General features: G+C 38.5%; 1 protein-coding gene across 1 annotated transcript in view; it reads right to left on the minus strand.

Moving 5' to 3' along the window:
- The window catches only part of CNTNAP5 (contactin associated protein family member 5), a 266,113-nt gene that overhangs the window by 45,602 nt on the left and 200,603 nt on the right, over positions 1–19,908 (minus strand). Inside the window, exon 14 of the mRNA XM_066323037.1 lies at positions 4,765–4,921. Coding sequence (XP_066179134.1) covers positions 4,765–4,921 — 157 coding nt within the window. The remainder of the gene's footprint in view (positions 1–4,764; positions 4,922–19,908) is intronic.

Below are 19,908 nucleotides of genomic sequence, written 5' to 3' on the forward strand. Positions count from 1 at the left end.
ACAGTTGAAGGCAAGATGCACTACCTATATTTGGCTGAATTAGAGAAAGAGAGTTTGGTAATTAGAGTAATGAACTGATTCTTGACACCTCAGGGACCTGCCACAGTCAGCTCTCTGCAGGCAGCTCTTCCTGGTTGTTGACAAATGTAGTCACGATGGCAGATATCCAAGACAACTTTATACAGGCCAGGTCACCTCTGGCAGGGGCTATTTATGAGCTCGTGGGCTCTCTGGAGTTGCCTGCATTGCCTCCCAGGGAATGGATTCAGTGTGGGAAAGTGGTTGTGCAAACAAAACCTGTCAAGTCTGGGCTCGTCAGGGTTTCTCTGCCCTGCTCTCCTCAACTCTTCCAGTTTTATCATACTGGCTCTGGCATAGCTTAGCACAAATATAGCTCATCCAAGCAGGGCTTCATTTCCTTCTATTTGACTTTGCTCCTCCTCTAACAAAGCTCGATATACTCATTATACCTCTGGGAGACAAAGTGGGTCTGACAATAGCAATATTCGCCCTGTATTTTGTTCCCCGTCTTATCACGTCCTGCAGTTTTCCTTATTCTTCTGGTGCCCCAAAGCCACGACACAGAGGAGAATGCATGTTACTTTGGAAATGGCAAGACTCAAAGGTTTAGTTCCCCAGCAAAGAAGACTGCTCTGGAAGACATAAGAGGAGGATACTCCTCCAGTTTGAATACTAAGACTGCAGAATAGAAATAAAAGATGGCAACTCACTACTTATTTGAATCAACACCATCCACCATACTTTGCTGAGATGCCTGAGCTTCTTGTACAAAATGAGTTCCAAAAATACCTCTCTGTACAAAATAAAAAGCTGCAAAATTCTTCATATTCACAATGTTTCCAGCTAAATACCATCAACATGGTTTGGTCTGACAACTGGCTTCGGTCAAGGGTTTGAATTTGAAGTGGAAAATGGATTCAAGAGAGACCAAAGTATCAAAAGGACTTCAGGACATTCACCTCACTTTCATGCCTCACCTTGGCATGAAAGAGTTTCCTCCCATTTAAATGCAAGGTTTGGTGAGCAGCAAGACCTTAATTGCCAAGGCAAGAGAATTTTGCTTGAGATGAAAGACCACCTGGGAGAGATATTTGAAGATCAAAAAGATCTCATGATAACAACTATCCTGTCAGTATTTCAGTAAAGCTTTATTCTGCAAGTCAGTTTAACATATTTCCCCAGTCAAGAATGCATTTTTGTTTGAATCAGGGTATATATTTTGAAAGACAATCACTAATATGTCTCATTATATATAACTTGTCCCAACATTTAACTACTGTCAGTGTGGGGGAAGAGAAAGATAGGAAGACAGAAAGATAGACAGAAAGAACATTTTCTGAACTAGGTTTAGCTTCAGCTTGAAGCCACTGGATTTTTTATGAATGTTCCCATCAAATAGCAAGTGCCTTCAGCAGTCAGAAATCTTTCTCTTTTTTTGGCAGCATGCAGCTAAGGTATGTCTTACACCTTTTTAGATCCCTTGCTTGGGTCAACAAAAAGGGTGCAGTTGCAGGTGCCTCTGCTTCCTCATCAGAGATCTCCCATTCTCCAGAAAATACCATGAAGGTGCTCCACTATTCTGAAATGACAGATTTAGCTGTCATCATACTGTGGAGTTTGGAAGCATGACGAGCCATATGGAAAAAGATACTTATCAGAACAATGCTTTAATAAAAAAAAAAAGTGAAAAATACAAAAGCCTCCCCCATCTAGAATGACTAATTATAGATCCCTATTCATCTGGCCAGGGGGACTAACTTGATGTCAAGTAAGAGCCCAAAAATAGCAGCTGGCTCAGGTGTCTGCTCAGACATCATTTAAAAGTCAGCATGCTTAGAAGTGCATAATATGTGCTGCCAAACACCTGGCACAGGACTTTGTCAGGTCTGCTTTCCATTGTTTATCATTTCTTACGCTGCTCTGAGAAATTAGTAGCTTCTTCTGCACCCAAGATTTAGTCTAGGGAAAACAAATCAAAGCAAAATCCTAGGACTGTCTCCTCTTCAGGAAGATGCTTCAGCTATTCTGTAGAGTTCCTACCTTGGAGCATCATGATTTATCTAAAAGGAGCAAAAATGATTTTCTGGTTTTCCACTCTGCAGCACCCATTTTATTTCATGCTGAGGCAAATAAATGCATCTACTGCTGTCTTGCTCCTTCCACTATAATGTATAGCAGGTTAAAGTCACAGTTCAGATCTCAGCAGGTTTCAGATTCGAATGCTCGTTATATATCAGGGGGTCAGTGTTCTAGCAGGGAAACACAAAAGCAATCTTCAAGAGGCATGAAATTTCTTATGTTTAGAAACTCTTCATAAAGGTCAGGGGTTTTTTTAGCTTTTATAAAGCCAACCTCCAGTTTAGAATACCACCAAACAAAAATTTTCTCATGGATTAAAAACCTAAGCAAATGAATCCCCAAACCAACAAACAGTAGGCAGTTTAGTGGAGGTAACTTGTAAACATATTCTGTTATTATCATGAAATTAGGAGAAACAAGTAGCTCTCTGAGCTGCCAAGCTAACGATGCATGATTTCTAACATCTTTCTCCCATGAGGGTTTTCCAAAATCTAATAAAAGTGTATGCTTCCTTAACTTCCTTCTTGTGGGCTTTAATTGGCTTTTTGCCCTCAACCTGGCATAAATTTTCATAGAATGTGTAATTTGTAATACTTTTGAGACTTCTCCTTCTCTGTCCAAGATATTTGAAACACTTCTGCTTGTTCAAAATCATTGGGGGGTGTGGGGAGAAATGGAGATAAACACTCACAGCATAACTTGTCTCATTTCCTGAGGAGACTCAGCTGAAATATTACAAAACTGCATTTACTTTCACCTCACATTGGTTTGTATGACCTAGTGGAGCAGTGCCCTGCAGTCTAGGACTGTTACCCCAGTGTCTGCCAGCGTAACACCCTGCTCTGCTTGAGCAGTGAAAAATGGAACGTGGATCATGAAAAGAGCCAAGCACCAGCAAAAACAGATGCTTGTGATGCTCATGAGGAAACCTCGTCAAAAATGCATGTGAGAACCAAACACTAAAGAAAAGACAGATTAACATGCACAGCCATGCTATGCAATACAAATCACATTCATAAGCCAATATTTACATAAACATCTTCCTGAAGAAATCCCCTTACAGCTACAATTTTGAAAGTGAATAGTGACCCTAGGGATACAAAGGGTCCAAGCAAATAATCACACTGTCTAGAAATCAAGCAACCAAAAAAGCCCAACACTTACAGTGACAAGTAATTTCTGATTTTTATTTTTTTGTGCTTTAAGATCCCTTACTGTTCCTTTCTGCTCATTTAAAGTGAAGGTTTCACAGTGCTAATTCAGACAGTGTTTCAAACACAGCAGCCCATGACAAGAAGACATTTCTTGTCTACTTCCATTATTCATAATTTCTCAACTACTTGAGGTTAACATATCTTTTTTTCAGATAAAGGACAACGTATCCTAACAGTGAGTGGTCTAGAGCGGAGACTGAGTAAACAGAATTTTCACGTGTATGTTCAGTGATTTAAACTGTACTTCCAACAACACTCATATGGCATCTCAGTCCCCTCAAACACATTTGGAAAGTTCACCAGCTAGCTCTTGGTGGCTGGAGTGCCTCTGAAAGTGAAGAGAATGACAGAAGATTGTGAGGGGTGTCCTGGGTTGTAGTTTAGGATTTATTCTATCACCATCTTCAGTTAATGGCCCATCAGTGCCTTGTGCATAACTCCCTCTGGGAGTTATCTCTCTTTAATGGGCCATCAAGGCCCTCTTCCATGACTCATCATCCCATTGTGAGAGGCTCCGCCCATGGGGAGGAGCCAAGCATTCTCACCTGGATATAAGCTGGGATTTGGGACAGCAGAAGCAGCCTTCATCCACTGGATTTCCAGAGGATCAGAGCTATCAGACCTTTCTACGAGATCACTGCTTCAGGAAGACCACCTCGTCTGGACTGCTTCCATCACCCTGATCAGGTTGTTTTCTGACTCTGTCAGTGGTTTTTCTTTTTGTATTTATTTTATTATATTTTTTTTTCCTTTTCTTCTCATTAAATTTTATTTCTGACTTAGAGCCTCTCACTTGTTTTGTATTCAAACCACAACAGGGGACCTTCCCAAATTCATGCAGCATCAGAGCACAAGAAAGGTCAGAACTCAAGGAAAGCTCTGAATTTTCATGCTATGACTTTAAAACTTCCATTGGAGACTGAATCAAAATCTACAGAAGCCAAACAACTCTTCCTTATTGATGTTAAAAAGCTTGAGATACAATGTAAAAGAAAGATAAGGCACATTATACTGTTTCATAAGAAAAATATGAGGCTGTTAAGTAGTACATACTTCTTGTTTAGCTGTATCTGAGTTTTGTTGTCTAGGCCTCAATTTTCTGCTCCGATGTACACCTATGAAACAAGCTCATAGAGCCTTTATTCATGCAATGATCCAGTTGAAACAAAACTTTCAAGCAAATAGAATTACTGGATTTAGCATTCAACAAAGAAGATCTTTTTGAAGACTGCCCATTCCAGCAATCTGCTTCAGCCAGATGTCTTTAGTTCAAAAAAGAAATTTAAGATTAAACCAGAAGTCCAAATTCTACTTTCATTTTCATTCTTATCAGATTATACTCAAGCCATTCAAGCTTCCTGAACTGTGAAGCAGGAAAGATTGAAGCCTTCTTGCCCTACTTCCTATCCCCAGCTCTTCACACAGACACTAAACACGTTAAAATTATTACCATTCTTCTCTATCTGCGTCACAGTTGCAAAAATATCTCATATCCAGACAACTTTCTTCCAATCCACATGCACACTGTTGAATGCCTGGAAGAGATCCTCCCCAGTAAAGATGCTTTTCATTGGCACGGCCAACCCACCAAGCAAATGGCATTCCATCTGGATGAAAGGGAAAAAGAGGGTGGGGAAGAGAAAAGAGAAAAAGAGAGAGAAAAATAACTCGATAAGCAAACTGGATTCTCCCGAGAATGCAAAAGAGAATGGAAGTGGACATGTTAGACAATACTCAAAGAAAAGATGCAAACTGCAAAGTACTGAACCACAAACTTTGCCCCAACTTCCACTTTATGGAGTACATGTTGAGAAAGCAACAGTTCTGTTGTAATCCCATTTGAGACACAGCTGTTTCCCCTCAAGGCTCAAGTGCCAGTTACTCACGAGAACCTTGGCACCTTCCAGTTGCAAAGATTTCAGAATGGCAAACTCAACACCAATGTCTGCACCAGCGGTGTCCAGTGGGTTTTCTGTGACACTGTGGAGTAGATCTCATCACTGAAGGAGACTGAAAACAATTCTCCTGTCACAACTCACACTGCACAGATTGTACTGTCCCATGCAGTATTGGACAAGGACCTCTTCTAGTGTCAACTGGTTTTGCAGGAGCCTCTAGCCCTTGATCAGGATTTCTTACCTTAACAGTCAGATATAAAGAACAAAATTCTACAGAAGTAACACCCTAGCTGACCTATTACTATGAACTTAAAACAGTTCCTCTCAAAACTAAAACTAAAATTTCTATTGGTTTCTTAGGGAGCAAGATTAGGAATTTTAATGTGTTCTCCATGGGTAGAATATGCAAATGTAAAGTTCAATATTAAAACAGGTAGGACATAAGTGGGAAAAAATACCTCCCTGCTTGGGAATAAATTTATCTCTGTGGAGCTGTTTTCTATCTACAGGAGCTTTAAGATCTATGTATTTATATAAACCAAGACAGATTTTTTTGTTCACATTTCAGAATCCATTATGCATCAAGCATTAATAGTCAGATATAGTAAGCAGAATCTGATGTAATGAAATTCACAGATGAACATTTTCTAAGACTGACTTTGTCTTCCAGCTCTGCTAACTTTTTCATTGACTCCTTAATCCTTCTATCAAGAAATGTAATCAGTTATACATACAGGTGGATGGAAAAATTTAACAAAACTGACATATCAAGACTTTTTGATAAAAGGAGCTTGGAAAAATAAACTGTATGGCTAATGAAGAAAGATGCATCAATTTATTCTTCTGATTTACTAACATTATTAGTAGGGAGTATTTCTCATTATACAAGGCAAGAAAATCTAAATTATGAAATGCAATCAAGGTTAACTGTAGAATGTAGGGGACTAATTAAAATGAGTTTTAGAATCACTTGGCAAAATTAATTCATGTTTATTTTTTTTCTAAGCTTAGACTGCTGAACTGTAAATGCATGAAAAAAGGAAAATAAAAATAGGAAGAGCAACTACATTCTCATGATACCAACAATTAAGACATGAAGAATTTGACCAATACCCAGAGGTACTCATTAGAAAAACACAATCCAAGTACATCTAAGGATTCATCTTACAAAAACATACATTCATTTTAGGCCTCATATTATTGTCAACACATATATACTTTCTTTTCTATTCAGCTGATTTTCTTGCAGAAGTTGATTGCTGCAGCCAGTGAAACAGTTCTATATGATATTATTGGAAAATTACTCAGTAAAGCTTGGAATAGTAATGTTAATTGAATAAAAGAATGATTTGTATAGGACTAGAAATAGATATTATACAGAAGTACTTAATTTAATTTTAAAAGTGCCCATTCTGGAAAAAAAATATTCAGATAAAGATAAATTCTTCAGGCCAACAGCAAATAATGGTGTTCATTAATCAAATACAATCTGTGTCAGTTTCCTTTGGAGGAAGTCATTATACACTTAAACATAACAGTGAAATAAGCAATCCTTTGCGTATATTAAGAATAAGTAATTTTCTGACATCTTTTTCAGATCTGTTGTTATTTGTTTTACTGAGCAATACCAAGCAAACACATGCACACTCAGATTTATGGTATAGACTGGGGAAGTGGTAGAAGAACCACAGTTTGAATCATTTACAATTAAATTAAAAACAGTGCTAGAAATAGAGCAGTCAACATTATAAGAAACAATCTCAGATTGTAAAGGGAACAGGCTATAAAAACCCAATGTCTTTTCCAAAATTCTATTTATTAGGCAGAGTTCTGCCACCTTTACCCAAGACAAGTTGATTTTTTTCACTAACTAGTCCTCTATAAATCAATTGTAGTATTAAGGAAAATTATGCCCTGATTCTTCAAAATTCTTTTCCAAGTGCTTAGTTTTTAACACATGAGAAATCAGAGCTTTTCAGCAAAACGCTTCCAAATCAACGGTATTTCATCAGTACCTGCTGAGTTAAGGAATTCTGAAACTTATATTGTATGTCACATACCTGTAATGGTGAAGTAAGGCAATACTTCACAAGCAATGACAATCAATCTGAGTTCTTTCCAGAAAGTTTACACCATTATACCTTGGCAGAGCTAGAGGATGTCTTGCACTGAGATTGAGTTTGGCCAGCTTGTGTTGATTAAAATTCTTTTTTCTACATCTGTAGATTTGTTGCAGAATCTTCACTTCTGTAATCATGGTACTATAATTTTTTCAAAGCATTTTCAATTCTCCATCACCTCAAAATGAATTAATTTCCCTTCTGTGGTGAAGCCACAGACCAAATCAATGACATTAAGCAAGGATTTAAAATTATCCCATCACCTAATGGTAACATAAGTCAGTAGAAATCTACTTTAATATTTCTAAGCTGAAAAGTCCATTACTAAGAAGTGCTACTAATTCTTCATTATGTACTTACACTGCTCCTAGCAACTTATTATTTAGTAAAAAAGGTTGTCAAAAGCCTACTGCACAATTAAAAGTATTCTTTTTCATGCATTTTTTTCTATTTATAATGGAAAAAAAAAACTCTGTAGGAAAAAAATTTTAATGTTGTCTTTGAACTCCACGCTACAGTTTTGAAGTAGAATATGTGTGAAAAAATATCCCAAACCAAGCAAAGCAAACAAGTCCCAAGCAAATGAATTCACCAGTGGTAGAACAATGACCAATTTCTTTCCAGCAATTTCCTTCTGCACCACTTAAGCTGGCTTAGGAAGTTTTCAATTTTGATAACAAAATCTTCAAAAAAGGCAATTTTTTGTTGAATTTCCTGCAGACGACAGGATGGCAGCAATGCCATTGTCTGGAAGCCTCTAGAAACATCTGTGACATTTACACCACTGTTTTTTACCAAAATTTAATAGAGTATTATAATATATATAACATTATCAAAATGCAAGAATATTAATAATATAATGATAATAAGATGTAATTATAATGAATTATGAAATAGTAGAAAATAGCAGAGCAGGCACAGCAAATATTGTATCAAACCAAGTACTCTATGCTGTCAGGCACAGACTATAGAAGGTATGTCTGGCACAGATCTTCTGAAAGGAAAGAATAAGGGGTGTCTTCTTCTGTGGATTGCCTGTTCAATAGCTGGGTGTGTGCATCCAAAGAACCAAGAAAGTCTCTGGAAGCCCTGACAGATACAATACTGCAGTACATGGACAAGAACTCAGTCTGTGTCCATCCAGCAAGGTAGGGAGGGTCAGGCTCCTCTCAGCACATTTCCCATATCTTCTCCATCAGTGTGCTGAACTCAGCTGGTCGTCGGTAGCTCCTGTATGGAATCTGCCTCGGCTGCAGCAAGGCTGGCACCAACCCTATTGTCCAGCACAGAGGCTGAGCACTGTGAAGTGTGTAACAGACGTGGAACTGGTTTCCTGTGATCCTTAGGAGATGGAAATTGATATTAAATTCACCTGCACTGCATACTTTCCTCTTCTAGGGACAGGAATGGCTGAATATGTATTTGGTGTCCTTCCATCAGCTTAAAAGAACTCTCTTCTTAAATGCCCCTCATACTGACAGTTCTCTCATTTTCTGTATTAGGAGGCACTGACATTTGTAGGAATACATGTTATTTTCAAAAGTGTAGGTTTGCTCATGTTTTAAATGGCATTGTTTCAAAAATTATTTGCATAGGCACTCAGAAGCTGAAGGAGTAGCAGAAGCAGCAAATTCCAACAGCATTTATACACATTATACACATATCACTGTGTGTATAAATTCCAAGCAACTCTGTGGACTCAGTTTGCCTTTATACAGGCAGAAAGCCTTAGTACTGACTTTTATGTTTATATAGTGTGAGTTAAAACAAAGCCATGCATTTTTAGAAGCATTATATTTAAAATATTTGTCAAGATTTGTCTGCATGATTTGTCAGTTTGTTCTTGCTCTGGCAACAAACAAAAATCTAATTATGGAAACATAGCAAGATAAATTTGATCCTGTGTTAAACTTCTGTGCTGTATAAACTTAAGAGTCTGACACAGCACTTACCCCTAAAACAGTCAAGGTTTTCGGGGTACCCAACTTACTGAAACAGGTCAGTTAAAGGTCTTTTTCACCACCACTTGATGTCAATTTATTTGCATTTGTCTTTTGAAACACTGAAAGCATATTGTATTCAAACGATGTTGTCTTGTCAATCTTCATGCTCACTTTGTCCTCCAAATTCAAACCAAGTTCAGCAGAACTGAATTTGTAGAATCTTACATCTATAAATTTTACTGATGAAAATGTAAATTAATTTACATGTATGCTGTTTTCTCTTAAAAGGAAAGATTCCCATATCAAGAGGTAGTAAAAATTAGGAAAATACTGATTGTTGAATTGCACAGAGCAATAAAGGCCAATTCTTTGAAATCTCACTCAAAACCATTAAATATCTGTTTGAACTAACCACTTCAACAACATCAAATCCTGCAAATGGCTTACCTGATACACTGAAAAATATGTGAAACAAGCACTTAGCAGATTTTTTTCATACTTATGTCTGTATATATACACAAACCTATGAGGCAATTTCAACTGAGTAACTGAATTCAGAGGCCAAATCAGAGTACGAATTATCATCTCAGATAATCGTTTTTTAAAGTCTCTTGAATAAATGGAGAAAGCAGTGATAAGGAAAAACTCACTCAATATTTTTGCAAGGGTTTACCAAGATCTTGTTTGCCCACACTTAATTTTTTGCATCATAACACTTATACAGCCTTTTGTACTGGAATTTTTAACATTCAATTGACACAAACCCAAATTCTTCCCGTTCGGCCTTTCACCAGGAGAAAAAAATACAGTTTTGATAAATTAAATAAAAAGTATTTAAAATAATTCTGGGAAAAAAAAAAAAAAAAAAAAAAAGACAAATTGGAGAAATACATAATTTATGCCTTCTTAGAGGCTGTTTGTTCAGTGAAGTCTGTGGTATTAATGACTCAGAATCTGTATTGGTTTAAACAACAACTCCCACCACTGGGAAAATAACTCAAGGCAGGGTGAGCTCAGGCTGTGCTGCATTAACCACGATGTGCTGCCCATTCTTTGGAGAGGATGCTGAGATTTACCAGTGCAAGATTTACCAGTGCTGAGATTTACCAGTGCTCTTTGGTCTACAACCCTCGGCAGGGGTCTCATGGCTCTGCCCCTGCCATGTGGAAGCAACACTTGCCCCAGAGATGTCAGGCTCTCTGCGCCTCACAGCTCTGCTTTTAAGTGAAGATCAGGTTACCTTGGGGAAAAAAAATGCAATATGGACCATGAAAAAATGAAAATCCCCAGTGACATGGTTCCTTTGAACATTATTTACATGGTCACTCATCAAGTCACCCACCTGGTTTTGTAACACTCTACCCTGCTTCTGTGGGGACACACACCTGCTTTATGCATGTCTCATCTTTTTTCAGTGCAGACATAATGACTATTTAATACTTCCTTCCTTTACTTAAAACCTTCCCCATGGCAATTGTACCAACCAATAGTTTTGTAGTCCTTTTTCTCTCTTAAAACTATAACCCAGATATCACTGTCCTATTTTTCAGAGACGACCAACATGGTTGTGTTGGAAATCACAAGTGGTCAAAAACAAAGATAGTCACTTTTCATATTGAGTACCAACTGTGCCAGCCAACACTGCTAAGCATCTCAGTGAATTTGATTAGAATTTCTGTCAGGTTCTGTCATTATTCAAATCAGATATCCAACAGTGAAGTGGTCCTGATAATGCCAGTGGAACTATCCAACAGGTAAGATCACAAAGTTTGCTCCTCATTCTAAAATGTTTTTGTTAAGTGTGGTTAGGAAAAGCAGGGAAAAGGCAGTAATTTGCTGACATTTTGTTTCTTGTTATACAGATTTGCTGCCAAGGTGCACTGCTTTCACATAGTCCCAGGCTGAAGTAATTGGCTTTAAAATAAAAAACAACAAAACAACCAAACCAAAGGAAAAACCACACAGTAGCATTTGTCTGCTTCTCTTAAGCAGAGAAACTGCTCTCCCTCTGGAGCAGCTGTTATCACAGTGTGCTCTGTTCTTCTGGAGTTGTTAAGATATTCTCCTAGATGAGAATGGGCAGGAAGAAGGTAAATAAACATGGACCTTTGCTTCTTCTACATTTAACAGGAGCCTAATGAGCCGAACTGCTGAGCTGCAATGACAGAGTTAATGCCACTGCACACTTGGAGTTGCTTCACCAAAAGCAAAATCATCATCAAGCCTCTGAGAGACAGATTTGAGGATGAGCATAAGGATTTCAAACCCAAACACTTTCAGATGTTGAGGAACATTAAAGCTACATCCAAACTAAAATTTTATGCCTCATGAATGTCCCAGCTGAAGGCCTAAGAAGGCTGAAAATGAGTACTTGCATTCTCCTCTGCCAGCCCAGGCTGGGTTGTTTTCTCAATAAAATTCTGGCCAAGTGACAAGTTTCCTGAAAGATGCAAGTGGGACTCCAGCAAACAACAGAAACTATGCGAACAGCTGAAGGCATGCAGGTTGGGAAGGACAAGCAACAATAAACAACCGAAAGAAGATTATAGCTTTTAGGGACAAATGACAAAAAAGGAAATGGCAGCTTTGAATCCTCAGCAGTTTTTCTGAAGATGAATTGGATATCTTACCCTGCTGAAACAAAAAAATGTATCTAATTTCCTTTATTTTTTGCATTCCAGCTTACCTTCACTTAAAAACTTTCCCTCTTACTTTCAATTCCTTTTCCTCTTCCTTGTTCCCCTTTTCTTTTCCAAATTTCTATTTAGCCTAATTTCTCCAGGTAAATTCAGATAAACAAGCCTGACGCTGCCTTAACAGATAAGCCTATGACATTGATGCATGTCCTGCCACATCCTTACTCTGTACTGGGACCAGAAACGCATCAATGCTCTGGATTCAATTGCAAGTGAATAATGACCATGGATAAGCCACAGTGAGCTCCAACACAAACCTGCCTGGGCCAGAGGAGCAGCTCTTGCTCAGCAGATGTCTGGATTTTTTTCCCTATGTTATAGGTAGAGCCAGTAGGAATAATGGCAATATGATGAATCCCATAATTTCTTGCCCTCGCACTGCTCAACCAGCTCTTCCATGTTCATTCTCATCCTCATTAGCAGTACCTTCTCTCCCATTTCCACTGGAATGCCACCTCGTGCGGTGGCTCAATCAGTGCCCAGGAAATGGTATTTCACTCTTAATCAGTTTCTCTACAGAAGTATAAAAATGGTTAGTGAGAATAAATACTGCTGAATTAACAGAATAATAAAGAGAAGATAAACCAGATTATGTAATTCCAGTTCTTGCTATGGGACAATGAATGATCATGTGTGATTTTGGGGTTCTCTGCACCTGCAGCTGACCAACACTGGTTCTCTAGGGCCTGAGGAAGACAACAGGAGTGACATTTGCAGCCATCCTGTAGTCAGACAGTAACACAACCCACTCACTCAGTGTCCTACTGAAGTGATACCCACATTATCTTATGAGCTAGCTGGTTGAGGTGCCCACATGGAATGGAGGAAAGCATGGAAGAGATGAGTGAGTTTATAAGTTTAGACACATCATATGCTCTTCAGAGCTTTCTTTTTAAAGGATTTTATGATGGATGTGAAAGGGCCACAGGGAAAGGAGAGAGAACTGAACTAATGCACCTTATAAAATACTGCAAGGTGAGAGTAGTAGTTTATCACAGCAGTTTTTGTTCTTAAATGCTATTTAAGTTTTCACAGATGAAAGCACTTTCAGAGGGTAGAAATAAGATTGCAGAGAACAAAGGGGAATAGTTGAAGCATCAATGACTATGAACGGTGCATCAAACCGTAAACCAATCATTTTACCACAAGAAAACATGGCATTCAACAGAATACCAAGAAGAGAATAGAATATCAACTATAGAGTATCAACTAATATTCATGGAAATGTCGAAGTGAGAAAACTTCTACAGAACAGTAAAACTGTATTATAAGCAACTGTCCCAAGAAAGACTTGCAAGAAGAAACACTTGGTAGCTCATTCATTTATTTTTATTTTCCAGGAAAAATAATGGGCAGATCCAGCAAGCAGTAAGGAACCTTCCAGCTCCAATGAAATCAGGGTAGCCATGCTGATTTGTGCTCACTGAGCATCAGGCTGCTCACAGAAAGACAGAACAGCTGAGGCTGGAGAGGACCTCTGGAGACAGTTTAGTCAGCCTCCTGCTTCTAACTGTTCTGAAACAGACTTAGGATGTAAGAATTCCTCAGAAAAAACTCTGTGGCTCTTACTGAGTCAGGCAAAAGCACCATCTGCAGGTATGCAGCAAGAGATATACAGGCCTGCAGGACCCATTTTTAAAGGAGGTTAAAAAAAGTTACATATTTAATCCATCTACTCTTGAATTATCCATTGTGACAGCTCGAACACTTGGGACTGGGCATGGATGAAGGACCTTAACTGTAGCATTTTGCACCTCGTGCACTCCAAGTAGTGCAACAATGGAGTCCCCAGCTCTGCACAGCTCCCAGGCTCTGGTGCTCTCAACTTGCCTCCAGCCTGAGCCTTTCACCAAGAAAGTCCAAAAAACCCCCAGAGCTATACCCTGGCCTAGGAGTGGTCTGAAAGTGAGGGTAGAACTCGGAGCAGGTTGCTTGTTTATGAACACAAGCCAGCTGGAGTAAAGTTGAGCTAAATGAATCAAGGATTAATACAATTCTTGTTAGAAATCATGGACAGTTGGCTGGATTACACCCACAGTGAGATGAAACTGGATAAACTAGAAAAAGAAAATAGATAAAATGGGGACATTTGGGACATTTAATAGGAGACTGGATGAGTTACAGAAAAACATGCTGTGGAAAGCAATCTTTGCTTGGTCCTTTGGGAGAAACTACATACACTAATAACAGTTCTTCCTCACTCTTTTATTTTGAAAAGTGTCTGAGTAAAAATGGAATTACCTTACTCAACAGAACTGTTTCCTGTATATGCAGTTTTAACTACCAGCATTAATAATGAGAAAAGGATCCTTATTATTACTTTTTTTTACCCCTGCTCACATTGCACCAATACAGTCACTAGTGGCTCAAATAGACTACCTTCAGATTTGACAACCCTCCACAAAAGACAGATTAATTTTGTTCCCATTGCACTTGCAATGGCAGCTTCTAGGAATAATAAAATCTAGATTCAGGGATAGAGAATCTTTATTAGCAGTATTGATTCATGAAGCAATGAGAACACACCTTGTCCTTCAGCTCCCAGGTTAATACAGCACAGCTGACAGTTAGAGAATAACATCTATTTACATGGTGTGAATCCTACCAGAAAGTCATTAGGACAATGTCATTTCCACAGTGTGCCTTTTTGGAGTGCAACCACTGGCTGGCTCCTGCAAGTGGGTGATTATAACTACTGAATTTCATGGCTCAGATTGATCTTAAAGAAATCAGAAAATATTATCAGTAAATATGCTGAATATCTGAACTGGAGTAAAAATAGAAAAACAGTCTTAAAAGAACATAAATTAGAAGAGATAATAACATATTGCTAATCACTTTAAAGCTGCAATCCCTAATTAAATAGAGGATTTTGTTAAAACTGATAGTAGCACTCTCAGATATTATTAGGATGGTGTTTCTGTTTTGAAAAGACACCTTTGGAATATGAGATCATATTTCAAGTTCTTTATCTCAAGTTTCCTGTAATATTACCTATGTAAATGAGAATCTTGGGTAAGAGGGAAGTCCAGTATCTCTCCCCATGCATTTGTAGATAAAACGCCCGAAGTTTGGGGGTTTTATTTCTTTTGCTTTGGTTTCAGATTTTTGTTTGCTTGGTTTTTTGTTTGTTTGGTTTTTTTTTTAATGGCAAAAAAAAAAGCTGTAAAGTCTCTGGGAAGAACATGCAATATACCAATTGTCTTCCACAAGACAAGCACTGTAAACAACTACAAAATGACACCAACACCCAGAAGAGAGCTTAGAGAACAATATAAGCACATATCTGAGCCTTACACCAATTATGAGCCAACAAGGCAGCTTGGACAGTGTGTAAACCACACTCTGAGCCTCTCCTCCTACCCTTTTGTCACATCCCTACTGAACTGAAATCTCACAGGGCCAGTTGAACTGGATTGCTTATTTTTTGTTCTCAAAGTGTTTTAGTCGGCAAAAGACACCTCTGAGTTGTACTTCCTATGATCAGAAAGTCCAGCACAGCAGTGCAGAAAGTCTGGGTTTAAGCTTTATAAAAAAAACACCAACGAAAAAACAACCAAACAACCAACCAAAAAAAGTGAACAAAAAACTTCCCAATAACTTGTCTAACTGCATTCCAGTATCTCTGAGAGGCATTACGGCAACTCATTAGGCTTCTTTATGGTCTGATGTGTTACAACACATTACAGAGCAATGGTAAATAAATAACTGCTGATTTGACACTGCTTTCAACTGCAGAGCAATTCTGCTTTCCTCAATGTTACAATTAATGTCAGCAGTTAATGCCTTAAGTGGTGGAATCGGAAACTCAGCTACGATAAGCACATGCAGTCAGATTTCAACTTAAGGATATATCCAAACTGCAGCACGGCATTAGCTCAGCTGTCCCTGTCTCAGGCTGCAGTTACAGTTCTGTTGGTCAGAGCAGCAGGGGCACCATTTGTCATCCTAAGGAAGGCTGGAGTGCTGTGAAATTGGGCACTTTGGAAAAATGCAGCTGTAGCAGAACATATGTATAGGCAACACCATGAAATGAACTGGCTTCAAGCCAGCATGTAAAGAGAAACACAAGAGAATGTAAATGAAAAGAAAATCATAAAACACTGTACTCAGAAGATGCTTCTATTGATATATCCTGACCAGCCTTAAAGGTCAAGATGACAACAATCTGTCTTCTCTCTGGGATTGCTTAATCAATTTGCAGCTCTTTTTTCTTCACCCTGTTAGCAACAGGTTTACATCTTTCAAATAGATCTTCTATTTTTTGCTATTTAATTGGTCTCAGGTTTCCTGAGTGTATCTCTCTATACAGCTATAACAAACATGGGTGTATTTTTACATTCCTGCACTGACTGTAATGGACAGAATATGAACTGTTCAGCTCTGCTCTGTAGCTCTGCTGTCACTGACAGAGATTATTACGCAGCTGAAGACAGTTTTCTGCTCCTGGAGCTTAGGGAAGAACCGAGCTGTACTTTAGCACTGCAGTGAACACTGGAATGGGCAGAAGCTGCAGAAGAATGAAAACCATACAACCTCAAGAAGCTCTAGTCCTTCCTCTCAATCCCAAAGCTGAACAAGATCAGATCCAAGCTTCATATTTAAAATATAAATCCCTGAGGAGCAAACTTCTTTAAAAATATATATGAGAGCCCCTCCCTCCAACCTCTTCTCTCTACAGATATGCTTCATGCATATGTACGCCTCCATAAAGGAAGTTTTTCTATGCAGATTTATATTAGGAAATTAATAAATACAAGTTACACATTTATGGCTGTAATACACTTCAAGGATTTTCTACCATCTGAAGAGCAGAACAAATGCAAAGGCAAATATTACCCTGATGCATGCTTCATTACAAACAGACTGCAGAAACAATCAGCAATAAGCTATCTCCTGCAAAGAAAAGGGACAACCTCCCTCCCTTAATCTCAGTGCTATTTTTCTTCTCTCAGCCAAACAGCATTTAGCAATGTTGATGTGCTGTGTATTTTCTTCCACCCACAGGTAACTGGCCAAGGTAAGGTGCATTTGCCCAGAGGTTTAGGTAAGAGGTATCTGTGTGATGCTGCAAATTCAGAGATACAGAAAACTGATGAGTATAAAGGAAGCCACCCCTAGCACAGGGAGAAATGTATTTATCAGAATTTAGGTTTCTTTTCCACACTGTGAGTAAAAATTTTAACCATAAAGCTTTGCTTTTAAATGGAATACATAAATGACTCCCAAACAGCTGTCCTACTTAACACTACTATGTAAACATCTGTTCACATTCCTGCATGCAAATGAGAACATCAGCTTTCAAGTCTCTTAGACTCAGATTAGTCTTTATCAAGTCCTCACAGAAAACATGGGGGTGGAGGCCAACAACTGTGTGAAGTGGGAGGAAAAGAAATTCTTGAGCCTTTTTTTGAGAATGATCCTTGGAGAAAAGATGGATGATGGAGACTACCAAAAACCTAACTACATGCAAAAAACCAACATTTTTCAGTGTTTGCTTAAATGGAAGTTTCCATTCCTATCTGTTGGTTGTGGATTCCTACTTCATCACATATTTTAACAGCTTGTTTTATAATTGGACTCTGTGCCATATTTTTATCCTCCTTTCTTTAAACCATCCTTTGAAAGTTCCAGGGTCCCAGACTTGCTCCTGCTGAGCTAAATGGGATTCTTGACATTGAGGTGAATGGAAACAGGACTGGGAAGGCTGTACGCCTCATTAGATACACGATTCCACAGCACCCTCTAAAATTCTGCTGAACTCTCCCTTTCAAGCAAATAAAGCTGGTAAACTCAGAGGCCATGAAATGTCACTATTACATTTCAACACTTAAACCGAAGTACCTGATGAATTAGCCATCTTCTTGCCAGGCATCTTAGAAAACTGCAGCCCCTGAGGGATTTCCCCTGGCCATTACCACTTATTGCAAAGTCAAAGAGAGAAAGCTGAGGTTATTGTTTTGCCTGTGGAATCAAAATATGCTGAGAGGGCATGTTATTCCCCAGACTTAGAGGTTTATTGCATTTCTAATTCACACCTAAGGTCACCATATGTCAAGTGAGTATGCATTCTGCTACCATGGCTACTGCCACCATTTTAATTCTAATGCTAAATAGTTCTAGATTGCAACAATACCGACTTGGAAACAGCGTAATTTAGTGCTTAGAGCAGAAGACTGGTCTTCTGAGTAATGATGGAAAATTAAATCTTCAGGTTCTACCCTTGCATTTATCAGACTCTCCAAAATCACACAAGTGATTTAATCACTCTGAATCTTCATTTCCATATCAGAAAGTCAAAGAAGTAAAAGGCCTGAATCACAAGAGCAACCAAAGCTAGTACAGCAAAAACTGTGTCTTCTCCATTGAGAAAAGCTAATAAATTGATCAGTCTGTGATCAAATTTCATTCAGCATTTAAAAATACAATATGAGGTCTGAAATCTGTTACTTGTGTCCTGACAGAATCTCACCATGGTGGAGATGCTTCGCTTTGCATAATGCATTAATGTGAATTTGACCACACAATTGTCATTCCTTGTCATTTAAGTAGTCTTACAGTTAAGCAGCCATAATTGTCCTTTGGGTGTTATCTTAAATACATTAAAAAAGAAATTGAATGCTTTCACCACATTATAGCTGGGACACTTTTTCAAAGCTAATTTCTATGTCTGTGAATTATTCATAATACACTTCAAACAGGCTCTTCCGGATAAGGTAATTGACCTTGTCTGCATGAAGCACCTACTACCTTGCCTTGGGATAATTTAATCTACGATGTGGTCCATTATTCAAAGGTAATGTCTTTTCATTAGGTTAGGCAATATATTATCACTCAACTAGCCACCTAATTCTGCATTTAACGTATTCAAGTTTTCTCTTTTTTTTTCATAGGTTACACTCATCATAGCAATATCTCACATTTAAGTAGCATGGTGTAACAGTAAGACAGCATTCTTTTGATAAATGGAAGTAGGACTTTGAGGACTCTAATTTCAAGATTTACTTGTGCATTTTAAACCTCAGTTGGCTTTCTGTTTTCCATGGGTGAAAGCAGCAAAGGTTATCTATTCAGTAAGAACTAGTGTAAGGTCAAAACACAAGTACAACTAATGCACCGGGTGGCTGAAGTTATGTAAATTCACACCTTGTTCTGCGGAAACACTTGTGTGCTGATGGAACATATGCTAAATCACATGTATGACACATATAAAACACTTCCACAGTTTTATTTTGCTGTGTAGAGAAACCCCTGGTTGGTCTGCCATGCAAGGAAGCAATCAGCAATGCTGGCTTTAGCTCAGGCTGCCTCTGAACCGCTGCAGCCTTCTCTGTAACAGACCATTATTAGGACCCAATTCCCTGCTACATATTCCCTCGAAAGACCTTGCTCAGTGAAGACCAAAGCAACTGATTATGTTTTGCATATGCATGGAGTGAAATCTCTGAGAGAGAAAGCTGAACAGTTGAGCACCCAACTCTCTCCTGTGCTCTAGCTACTTTGAACCACTTCAGCAGAATAAAGCAGCTCTGAATCTATTTTAGTCAGTCACTGACAAAGTCCTCCTGCATGAGTAAACTCTTGAGTGGCACAGCGATCTGGAGGAGCTCCTGCATCAATCCCACTCCTGGAGCCAGCAAATGGCCAGAGATTGTATTCTAATCTATATTGCACCACTCCAGTAACCAGGCTTAAAGATGCCTCTCCACCCCTCTCTGCTTCAGTATTCCAGGGTACATCTCTTTAAGAACACAGTGCTGGCTTTTTCAATCTATCAGTGCTGAAGTGTTAAGATGCTGACTGTAAATACAGCATTAACAAGCTCTGGATGAACTTGTTAGCTCCTCTAAGTATCTGAATTTTTAAAATGTTTCTGTGTTTTTTAGTTTGTTTTATGCTAAAGTAGAATTTAATGAAAGATGTAAAAACTAAGGATT

The sequence above is a fragment of the Sylvia atricapilla genome, chromosome 7 (genome assembly GCF_009819655.1).
Source record: "Sylvia atricapilla isolate bSylAtr1 chromosome 7, bSylAtr1.pri, whole genome shotgun sequence".
Lineage (NCBI taxonomy): Eukaryota > Metazoa > Chordata > Aves > Passeriformes > Sylviidae > Sylvia > Sylvia atricapilla.